Consider the following 12,336-nt stretch of genomic DNA (forward strand, 5'->3'; position numbering starts at 1 on the left):
AGAGAACCCTCCAAAATAATCTATATATCCACCAGGGCTGGACTGGGAAGAGAAATCTTCCTGAACGGGAAGCGTTCACTGTCCTTTTCTTTATATCGCGACGCCATTTTGTGGTCTGTTCTGCATAATGCGGAGGCTCATTGGAGCTTATCACGGCCCATTCATCACGTTTCGCGGCCGACCCACCGGCCCACTCAGTTCTCCCGATGGACAGTCCACACCTGACCGGCCCCAAAATGCGTCTGCCCACAGGGAAAATGCCCGGTATTTCAGATTACCAGTCCAGCCCTGATATCCACCCCACTTCCTATTAAACAAATCCCCAAAGAGAGATTGTAGTAGGTAGTTGAATTTTGGAATACAATTCATTTTAATAACATTAACCTTTCCAATCAACAATACATTTAATGAAGCCCACCTACTCACATCACTCGAACTTTTTATTAAAGGGTCAAACTGAACACTAACTAAATCACATACATTTGCTGGGAATAAAATACCCAAATACTTAATGCCTTGTTTGGGCCATTGAAAGACGCCTGGTTGAAAAAACGTTACTGGGCAGTTCGCAGTCAGAGACAATTTAGACCAATTAACTCTGTATCCCTAAAATGTAGAAAAGGAATTGATAATTCTGTGGAGGTAAGGCATAGATCTAGTGGGTTCAGAGACAAATAACAAAATATAATCTCCGTAAAGTAAAAGCTTATGCGCCACACCTCACACCATCACCCCTGGAAAATCATCCTCCTTTCTTAGCGGCTGCTAATGGTTCCAGGGCAAGACAGAACAATAATGGGGAAAGAGGGCAACCCTGCCGAGTGCCCCTATCCACAGTAAAATAATCTGAAATTAATTCGTACTGCCACTAAAGGGTGTCTATAAAGTAACTTAATCCATCCAATGAAAGTATTTCCAAACCCATTTATTTCCAAAATCTTATAAAGATAATCTAATTCAACCATATCAAAAGCCTTGTGAGATGACCGCGTCCGGAGTCTAATCATTCGTTACTGACCACATAATATTGATGAAAAGCCTAATGTTATCAGAAGAGCTGCAGCCCCGAATAAACCCCACCTGATCTATATGTATAAGAGATGACATAACTTTACTTAATCGGTTAGCCAGAATTTGTGACACATTTTTTACATCCAGCTGGATCAGGGAAATTAGATGGTAACTTTTATGCTGGCTTGGATCTTTGTCCTTTTTAAGAATCAGACTGAGCCTGGGTTAGCTTTCCATTCTTTAATGATTCCATAAACTTCTAACAAAAATGGAGCCAGTTCTGTAGCATAAACATCACATTTATGACGTAGTCAGACCGCAATTTTTTTTTATGTGAACAGAGACCAGTGGGGGCAGGGGAAGGGGGGAGGAAACGAACTCGGGTTCAGTCCAAGCAATCCAACCAAGTGTGAAAGCACCCAAACTCAGCATAAAAGTAATTCACAAGACTCCAATTTTTAAATAAATGATTTCTGAAGGGATCCAGTTGCTTTTAGGTGAGAACAGACCAAAATGTATCTGCTTTTTTTCACTGTACATCTTGCCAATGCAATCTCTAGGAATGATCATTATTTCAAGTATGATTACACTTCCTAGTGCTTGACGCACACCGAGATCGCTAGATGGCACTATTGGAAGTGTAATCCATCTTGAAATCATCATTGTCAAGGAAGTCGTCAAGCTGACTGTACAGTGAAAAAGGAGTTATATTTTAGTCTGATCTCACCCAAAACTAACTGGATTGCTTCAGAAGACATTGATTAAACCACTGGAGTCATATGGATTACTTTTATGAGTTTATCTGCTTTTGGAGTTCTGTTCATCATGCACTTGCATTGTATGGACCTACAGAGCTGAGATATTCTTTTAAAAATCTTTGTTTGTGTTGGGCAGAAGAAAGTCATAAACATATTTGATGGCATGAGGGTTAGTAAAATATGAGAGAATTAAATTTTTGGGGTGAACTCTCTCTTTAAGGATAAATCAAACAAGAAAGCTTTTTGGAGTGTGTCCTGAAATGAAACGTACGTAGAGAAAAGGCTTGTATTTTGACAGGCAGCCTCCTGTTTTCCGTTGCACTAACCGGAATTTGAGCAGATCAACTTCAGAGGGTAACAAGGGGTCGCTGAGGAGTGTGGGACGGTGGCGGACTGTATTAATGTCTGACTACTCATATGTAAGGTGCGTGTACCGTGTGTCCGCTTCGGTCGCCCGTTTATGAATGCACCCCATGGCGATGCCGCTTGTGTGAATCGCGAGGAAGGCGCGTTAGAAACGAAATTGCTGTTTACCGCGCTCGCGCTGTCATTTTCGTACGTTGGTGCAACAACGTCGGAGCTTGCGCCGTAATTGTCGATGCATAGATAGATAGATAGCTAGTCAGCTAGTCAGCAGAAGAAATAACCCATTCGGTGGCTCAAACACTGAGCTATCATTACCGAACACTAAGTAAGTTTAGGTTCTTCAACCGGACCGTTTGGAAATTTAAGGCTACCGTGCATATTCTGGTGTATTAGCGAACTACTCGATCAGCAAAAAAGAGGTGACTCGTGAGGGGCAGCTGGGAGAGAACGACGGAGGCGCGTGAGCCAGGAGCGGCCGATGAGTTCAGATCAGGGCGGAGAGCAGCAGCTGCAGGTGGAGGCTGAGCCGGGACCCAAAATCCGTGGGGAGGACGAGATCACACCCGGGACCGGGGGAGACTCAGGCGTCATGGTAAGTCGGGGCCTCTCGGTTTGTTCATGTTAACCCCTCAATGCACCCCTCCCCAACTGGATGATCGGTCTCTGGCCGTTGCCCTTATTAAAAATAGGGTCAAAGGAAGTATGATCGCTCGCTATATAAGGCCATCGGTCCGTTCACACACCGGAGTCACCTAAATTACATGTTGGCCATGTCGTCGAAGACCCGTCTTGTTGGCAATTGACAGGATGATTCATTAATCTCTTAGCTGGCTCGCTTACAAAAGACATCTCTAATCTGAGACTGAACTTTGTAAAAGGCACATGTTTGTGGTTTAAAGATTGCTGGTCTCTTCCATATTCCCTCTCTTACTCTGCCATACACAGACGTGCTGATTAAATGATGTCGAGTATGACAGGGGTTTAGCCGGCTAAATCGTTAGCAAATATGCTAGCAAACGAGACGAGAGCAGTTTTTAATTTTATTTCACTTTGGTTTAAGGTTGTTCGACTACTGTCGACTCCACTCATTATCTAAAGTAATACTTTAGCATTTCACATAGATGCATTCAGTGCCCGCCGTTCATAAGCTTATTTACGCAGTCATGTGACACACATTTTCTCCACTCTCGCAGAGTTCAAACCAACAAGAACCGTCGAACTCCATACATTACTGGTTTTCAACATTGCCTTTGGCTGATCTCTATTTCTGAGTAACAATAAGAACAAACGTTTGTTTTAACGTGTTTTGGCTTCAAGCTGTCGTTCTTTTGAATGCATGAAACATTTCCTGCATTGCTGGTTGGGAGGACCCGTTTGCGACTTTTTTTCGTAGAATATCGATATAAAGACGTAAATGGGCTCTTTCTGGCTGACATCCTCCAGAAATAGCCGATACCTTCATTTGTACGTGTATCGTGAAGGGTCTTCTAGTATTGTTTGTGTTGAAGGCACACCAAGCTTAACAGCTGCTTTTGAGAGATTTTATCGGGAAATTTTTTTTTTTTTTTTTAGAAGGTGGTTGCTCTCAATGGCGCCCCCGTGTACATGTGAAAGGCAATGGCCTGATATTATATATTGTAGCTGGACAATTTGAAGCCATTTTTAACGTACCGTAAACGTGCACGTGGGAACCTACAGAGAGCTGAAACCGCTGTTCACTCATGCTAATCTAAGTTATTATGTTAAAGGAATATTCCGGGTTCAAATACAAATTAAGCTCAATCGACAGCATTTGTGGCATGATATTGATTTTTACCTTTTTTTTTTTTTTCTTTTTTTTTTAAAGAAGCAAAAATCTGGGTTTCATTGAGACACTTACTATGGAAGTGAATGGGGCCAATTGTTGGAGGGTTTAAAGACAAATGTGTAGCTTATAATCTTATAAAGTAAATTCTTCTGTGAAATGTGAGTATTATTTGAGCTGTAAAGTTGTTTATATTGGCATTTTTTGCAGGAATCTGTGCACACTGAGACAAGATGTTCAGTTTTTCCTCTTCAGACCTAAAATGCTTTAAAGGTGCATTCAGTCATTTTTCCTCATTAAAAAGCTCCTAAAGACATGAAATATATATGTATTAATATATATTGCAATATATGTAGGAAATGTCAAGTAACCTTATAAAAGCTGTTTTATTCTACATGGGGGCTCCCATGTTAGAATCACATGGCCAGTCAAAAACTACTCGCTTAATCTCAGTAACCATCCTGTTATTGGACACTTTCACTCATTGATTAAAGTAATCATGGCTGACAGTGAATACTACACTGTCTTGTTTTGTTTGTTTATATTGTGAAAATGATGGTGATGTATCTTTTATGATGGTCGTATCTTTTATGATGGTCGTCTTCCTATGTGCTTTGTATGATGGTCATTTCTGTGTAATATGTTTGTTTTATGTCATTAGTGTCTTTTATGCCTAAGGGCAGGGCATGTAAGTGCAAGACACTTTAATAATAAATAAATAATAAAAAAAATAACTACATTTCTATAATGGCATCTGAAAACTATTGATTTTAAATGATGCTGCATCAAAGCCGCTAGGTGTCAGTGTGAGTCCAAGATGACACAAAGACAAAAGTTACTGAGTGCATCTTTAAATCAGTCTTTGAGGTAAAAAGATTTTGACCCTGAAAAAGGAAAATCTAGAGCCCTGCAGTGTGCTTTAATTATTTAAACAAAGGCTTAGTTAGGTTGTTTATAATTAACGGCATAATTTTTCAAATAAATATAAAACGCACAGCTTGGTGTATATGGTTAGGAAATAATTTTGGTCAAAAAGATAAATAAAAAAAGCCAATACCAGTGTGCATATATTGACCTTTAAAGGCCCTTAAGTACTTCAATGGAACCCGGATTTATTTTTATTTTTTTAAGAAAAGGAGAGACCAGTAGAAATTTATGTGTTAATCAATATTGTGCCACAAATGTTGTCAATTGAGCTTAACTTGTATTGAACCCATAATATTTCTTTAAGAGTTTAGTAAGTGACTATTGTAAAAAGCTTATTTTTATAACCGTGTTTATTTATGCCAAGTAAGAAGAAAAATATCTCTTACTGTTTTGTTTTCAGTGCTATTTGGCTGTTTTAACAGCTGTAAGTACTAGGATAGCAGTTTAGCTGTGTTATTGTTTTTCAGTATTACAAATTTTAATAATATTACCAGCCAATAACTTCATGGCAATGTGAGGCATTATATCATTGGTGAACCTGTAAAGTCTGGTCAAATGTTATTTATTTTCCCCCACTTCCTCTTTCCTTTAAATAATTTATAGACTTTTGCTGCCTCAGCTCACTGTAAGCACCTAAATTGTGTGTGGGGAAACAGAGGATTAACAGCTGTCTGTTATTACGAGGAGCTGTTGCTGTCTGCAGGTTTTAACGGATCTGTCTGTCTTTGTCTGGCTGGCAGAGGGAAAGATCGAAACTCTACCAGAGAAACCCCACGCGATGCAGTCTTGACTTACAGACCTCGTGACCAATCGTGAAGTAAAACGTCGCTTTGGCGGTTCATGTGCGGAAGACACGCGCCCATGTGCTTCTAGTCGCCTCGCGCTGTGTGTGTATATACGTATATTGACTGAAGGGTCTCGCATGACCAGTGGTTGCCAGACGCTGGAGTCATATAAATCCGGTTCGGTCCTTCTAGCCAGGAGCAGCGTAAAAGAGTCAACGAGATCTACCCCTTAAACAGCTTTGCCTTTACGTCGAAGTTTAAATAGGCTGACAGTAAAATGCTTTTATTTCTCGAGGTGAGTTGGGGTGATTAGCTTCCCCTGCTTTTTTTTTTTTTTTTTTGGAGGGAAAGCAGACAGAAGTGATAACTAACTAACCTAACAAAACGTGTAAATGTATTAAGCTAAATATTAAAACAGAGTGGATGTGTAAACATTGTTGTATCAGCTGGGTTATGGTGTGATAACGTGTTCAAAATATCATTGACTGAAGTATGCAACTTTCATGTCTGGTAAAACGCTTGACCTCCACACTGAGTAATACTTAATATTTTAGGTTACTTTTTAGGTGAAGCGGTGTCAAGGAAAAGCCGTTGAAGTGGTTTAGTCTGTCATTGCCTCTCAGTGTCACTCAAGACATGTAAACAAACCTTGAGGTAATGGCAACAATGAGGCGTTTTACAGGTCGTGTCTGTAGCGATAAACTGACCTGTGCACTTCAGACAAGATGATCGGTTTTTCCTCTTCAGAACTAAAATGCTATAAATCATTTATTGTGGTTAAATGATAAACGAACAGCTAGAGCCCTGCAGTGTGCTTTAATTATTAAAATACAGGTTTATAGGGTTGTGTATAATTAACAGGCATAAATAAAGATATTTCAAGTGTAATATAAACATACAGCATGGTGTATATGGTTAGAAAAAAACAATTGCAATAAAATAAAGCCAATCCCAGTGGCAAATATTAACCCTTAATAATAATAAAAATGCTTCTGACAATGCAGACCTGCATTGAAAAATGGTTCCTGTATATTTTCAAACAAACCTGTATTGGATCTAATGTATTTTCCACTTATAAATGTAATTTTGTTCAGGTCACAGCTAAAGGAGCTGGTCTGAATCCAAATGCCAAAGTGTGGCAAGAGATCCCTGCGACACAAAGCGAGGCTCCTGTGGATGGCACTGAGGCCTCCCCTGGTCCCAGAACAATATGGCTGAAGGTAGGAGATATCTACACAATTTTAGTGAGCATCAGAGAACTATGACAGGAATAGGCCAAAATTCAGTAATCAATAATGCTTTATTCATTGTTTCTTGATTACGTAGATGCATCTATTGGTAAACAATACACACCAGACTTCCCCACTCTCGAAGACAATGGCACCTCTGCTATCGTAGAGGGTTTGGTGAACGGTATGGATCCTCCTGACCAATGCTTCCCTGTTTGCGAGAGCACTACAGCAACTAATGGTATGATTGAAATCATTGGCGCACTCATAGAGCTGAAAGATTAATTGAAATAAAATTGAAATTACGACGTGACTTTTAGCACTTTTGATTATCAAAGCATAAAGGCTGCAATTTAACTAAATAAATAGTTTGCACGCACTGCTAACTGCGCTTCCTGTTTGTGCGGAGCACTGTTTTATGTAGTGTTACACATTTTTAAAGCACGTGTGAGGCAAATGAGCTGAGCGTGTTCAATTTCCAACACCCTTTCCTTGATTTCCCAGATATACTAATTGCAAAACTAATTTAAAATATGCTTGGCTGCTAAGAGTTATTATCCAAATCTAAAGTAACCTCATAACACTGTTTTTTGTGTGTGGACAGAATATTGGATGAGAGCATTTCTCTGCATTTAAAGGACATTTTTTTAACTACTACAAACTTTCAGTGTACTAGCTATGCAGCATGCAGATTAAGAAAATGTTAAATAAATATGGTACTCTTTTATAATAATAATAATAATAGTTGTTATTTTTTATATTATACAATAATAATTTCTGTAAACATTTCTTAACTTATGACTGGATTCCAAAAAATAATGATGAAAAGTTGGCTGAGACACAGTCACAAAGTCAAAAAAAAGGAACTGAGTGAATGGATACAGTGTGAAGATTATGTAAATCTGTATTTCTCTGCATTGATTTATTTATTGAAAAAAAAGGTTTTTTTAAGAGGAAGTGGAAACACCCTTTCTTGAATGGTTTCTATTGGCAGTAGAGCATCTGTACCCATGACTTAATTTCGTTCAAATATATATATATATATGTATACACTCACCTAAAGGATTATTAGGAACACCATACTAATACTGTGTTTGACCCCCTTTCGCCCTCAGAACTGCCTTAATTCTACGTGGCATTGATTCAACAAGGTGCTGAAAGCATTCTTTAGAAATGTTGGCCCATATTGATAGGATAGCGTCTTGCAGTTGATGGAGATTTGTGGGATGCACATCCAGGGCACGAAGCTCCGTTCCACCACATCCCAAAGATGCTCTATTGGGTTGAGATCTGGTGACTGTGGGGGCCATTTTAGTACAGTGAACTCATTGTCATGTTCAAGAAACCAATTTGAAATGATTCGAGCTTTGTGACATGGTGCATTATCCTGCTGGAAGTAGCCATCAGAGGATGGGTACATGGTGGCCATAAAGGGATGGACATGGTCAGAAACAATGCTCAGGTAGGCTGTGGCATTTAAACGATGCCCAATTGGCACTAAGGGGCCTAAAGTGTGCCAAGAAAACATCCCCCACACCATTACACCACCACCACCAGCCTGCACAGTGGTAACAAGGCATGATGGATCCATGTTCTCATTCTGTTTACGCCAAATTCTGACTCTACCATCTGAATGTCTCAACAGAAATCGAGACTCATCAGACCAGGCAACATTTTTCCAGTCTTCAACTGTCCAATTTTGGTGAGCTCTTGCAAATTGTAGCCTCTTTTTCCTATTTGTAGTGGAGATGAGTGGTACCGGTGGGGTCTTCTGCTGTTGTATCCCATCCGCCTCAAGGTTGTGCGTGTTGTGGCTTCACAAATGCTTTGCTGCATACCTCGGTTGTAACGAGTGGTTATTTCAGGCAAAGTTGCTCTTCTATCAGCTTGAATCAGTCGGCCCATTCTCCTCTGACCTCTAGCATCAACAAGGCATTTTCAGCCCACAGGACTGCCGCATACTGGATGTTTTTCCCTTTTCACACCATTCTTTGTAAACCCTAGAAATGGTTATGCGTGAAAATCCCAGTAACTGAGCAGATTGTGAAATACTCAGACCGGCCCGTCTGGCACCAACAACCATGCCACGCTCAAAATTGCTTAAATCACCTTTCTTTCCCATTCTGACATTCAGTTTGGAGTTCAGGAGATTGTCTTGACCAGGACCACACCCCTAAATGCATTGAAGCAACTGCCATGTGATTGGTTGATTAGATAATTGCATTAATGAGAAATTGAACAGGTGTTCCTAATAATCCTTTAGGTGTGTGTGTGTGTGTGTGTGTGTGTGTGTGTGTGTGTGTGTGTGTGTGTGTGTGTGTATATATACATATATATATATATATATCAGTAAATCGTATGGTATAAGTATATCTCAATTGCCAGATTTTCAAAATAATCGCAATTAGATTTTTTTGTCCAAATTGTCCTGCCCTATGCACTCATTAAATTATACAGTTCACATACAAAGTTCACATACAAAATGCACTAATTGGCCAAAACAAGTCGGATACTCTAATATTTAGTTGGACCGCCTTTAGCTTGGATTACAGTACACATTTGTCATGGCATTGTTTCAATAACTGTATGCAGCATCACAACATTTATTTCCATCCAGAGTTGCATTAATTTTTTGGCCGCGATCTTGTATTGATGATTGGAGAGTCGAACCACTCCGTAAAGTCTTCTCCAGCACATCCCAAAGACTTTCAATGGTTTTGAGGTCAGGACTCTGTGGTGGCAAATTCATGTGTGAAAATGATTCCTCATGTTATTTCAGTTTAACCTCACTAATGTCTGTCTTGTCACACAGCTGTTTAGTCCCAATCCTGTTAGTACTTGTCACATTGTGCATGTGGAAAATCTCTTACTTTCACTATTAAACATTGCTGTGATTTTTATTTGTATTTTTTAATGATGTGACTTCAAGTGTTTAAGTGATCTCTGATCATTTAAGATTGTTTTCCTGACCACATTTGTTCTGTGAAGCGAACAGTTCTCCACTATCCTTCCAGGTTTTAATAATGCATTGAGCAGTTCTTAACCCAATTCCAGTGATTTCAGCAATCTCCTTAGTTGTTTTCTTTCCTTGATGCTGGCCAATACTTTGCCCCTTCTGAAACACTAACATATTTTCCACGACCAAGGGATACATCTTCTGACATGGTTGTTTAAGAAATGAGAAGCTAAACAATGCAAAAGTTAGGGTTAAAATAATTGTTGCCAGCTGAAACATATTAATCACTGCAATAATGATCCAATCATAGGCTCTTAAGTATCTGCCTATTTAAATCTTCTAAATGTTTATGTCAACCTTACCATAATGCTTAATTTAACATTATGCCATGTTTCATATGTTTGATATGTTGTTGACCAATATTGTTATTATCATTAACTTTCCTAAATAAACTCAAGATCTTAAAGCAATACAACAAAGAAAATAATACACTCGCAGAAAATGCAGAAAATAAATAGTAAATAAATATAAACACTTCTTGCATTAATGCCTAGTGCATCTTTTGACTTGTGCAATATTTTTTAGCGTGCTTCATTTTGAGTTGGTAAAACATATTTTCTTGTGTTACCAAAAGTGATTATCATCTTGCACATGCACAGTTTGCAGAATACTTTTGTGTTCTGCTGTTGATTTGATCTGCGCAATTCATTTTGTGAACCAGTGCAAACAGCATGTGGAAATAACCAGAATTTTTACCAGCTGAAATTCATTCCCCCCTTAGTCTCAAGTGAATCCCTACCCACTGAAAGATACACTCACTCTGCACACATATATATTTACATATCGCGATATACACAATTTTGCAAAATCTCTGTCAATTGACACTTTATATCATTGCCACTCTATATATCATCATATCGCCCAGCCCTAGCCATGCATGTGCTATGTGCTTACTTTGTAATGTTTATGCACATTGTTTGCACACAGTGGATTCCAAGCTCCCGGAGGAACAGCCCGTCTCTGAAGAGACTTTGCGGGAGTCTCTTAAAAAAGAATTGGAGTTCTGCTTCTCCAGGTAAGTGCAGTCCTGTAATGCAATGCAAGCTTTTAATTTAATGCAACCAAGTCAACAGCACTTTACAGCCATTCTCCTCCCATCAACTGCATTTACTGATGCTTCTCTTGCATCCCATAGAGAGAACTTATCTAAGGATCTTTACCTAATATCTCAAATGGACAGTGACCAGTTTGTCCCCATCTGGACTATTGCCAGCATGGAAGACATCAAGGTCCTTACAACAGACATGGACCTCATCTTGGATGTACTTAGATGTAAGTTTCCAATTTATCTTACCTTTTGTAATCTCTGCATATTTTTTTTATTTAAAAAACAGGGTTTCCGCAGGTCCTCAAGTCTTAAATTTCTCTAAGAATTACAAGAAGTCTTTATTTTTTAATGAAGTTCTTTAATTTTGGGGCGTGAATAGAGAAGACACTTAAAACAGTAAAATCTGCACGAGTCATAATCATCTCTCTCTCTCGTGCATTTAGCAGCTGACGCTTGAGTTTAGTGTGTGCGCATGCCGGGAAGTGCATTTTTACTGAACTTACAATGTTACACATGTATAAACCTTCATAAACCCATTAATCAGAAATGCAAATGGCGTTGTTTTGTGTCTCTGTAAGCGAGCAATGCGCTAAAATTGTCGCTCCTGCTTATAATCGACAAAGCTATCAACGTTACAATTTGCAAGCGTGCGAGTTTGGTGTGGTCTTTTGACACCTTTCAAATCTTGGTGCTTCCTTATTTTACACTACCTTTGACAACAGAACTACTCAGATGTAGTTATACCTGTTATATCTCTCATTTCCCCATACAGCCATGGCCAAACATATTGGCAATGACAAATTTTGTGTTTTGCAAAGTTTGCTGCATCAGTATTTGTAGATTATTTTTTCACATGTTTCAATGGTATACTGGAAAACAATGCTAAGCGTTTCATAAGTTTTAAAGGCTTTTATTGGCAAAAACACTCTTGAAATTTGAAATTTATTCAAAGAGTCAATATTGACCCTTATTCTTCACAACCTCTGCAATTCGCTCTGGCATGCTGGATATCAGCTTCTGGGCCAAATCCTGACTGAAGGCGGGAGTTGATCACAATTTGTGAACTTCTGCTTGTCCACTCTCCTTTTGAGGATTGACCACAGGTTCTCTATGGGATTAAGATCCTGGGAGTTGCCTGGCCACGGATCAAAATTTCAATGTAATGATCTCTGAGCCACTTCATTATTACTCTTGCCTTGTGACATGGTGCTCCATCGTGCTGGAAAATGCACGAATAATCACCAAATTGCTCTTGGATCGTTGGGAGAAGTTGCTCTTGCAGGATGTTTTGATAACATTCTTTATTCATGGCAATGTTTTTGGGCAGAATTTTGAGAGCCCACTCCCTTGGATGAAAAGCAACCCCACACATGGATGGTCTCAGGATGCTTC

General features: G+C 39.2%; 2 protein-coding genes across 2 annotated transcripts in view; one reads left to right on the top strand and one right to left on the bottom strand.

Annotated features, from left to right (window-relative positions):
* zgc:158263 (ceramide kinase family protein) overlaps positions 1–12,336 on the bottom strand; it is an 867,176-nt gene that overhangs the window by 124,012 nt on the left and 730,828 nt on the right. The gene's annotated exons all lie outside the window — the stretch shown is intronic.
* Positions 2,116–12,336, top strand: part of LOC127618395 (la-related protein 4-like) — a 36,203-nt gene continuing 25,982 nt past the window's right edge. Inside the window, 6 exon segments of the mRNA XM_052090821.1 lie at positions 2,116–2,727; positions 6,746–6,839; positions 6,842–6,871; positions 6,978–7,121; positions 10,824–10,911; positions 11,032–11,168. Of these exon segments, the coding sequence (XP_051946781.1) occupies positions 2,614–2,727; positions 6,746–6,839; positions 6,842–6,871; positions 6,978–7,121; positions 10,824–10,911; positions 11,032–11,168 (607 nt within the window). The 5' untranslated portion in view covers positions 2,116–2,613.

Source organism: Xyrauchen texanus, chromosome 25 (genome assembly GCF_025860055.1).
Source record: "Xyrauchen texanus isolate HMW12.3.18 chromosome 25, RBS_HiC_50CHRs, whole genome shotgun sequence".
NCBI lineage: Eukaryota > Metazoa > Chordata > Actinopteri > Cypriniformes > Catostomidae > Xyrauchen > Xyrauchen texanus.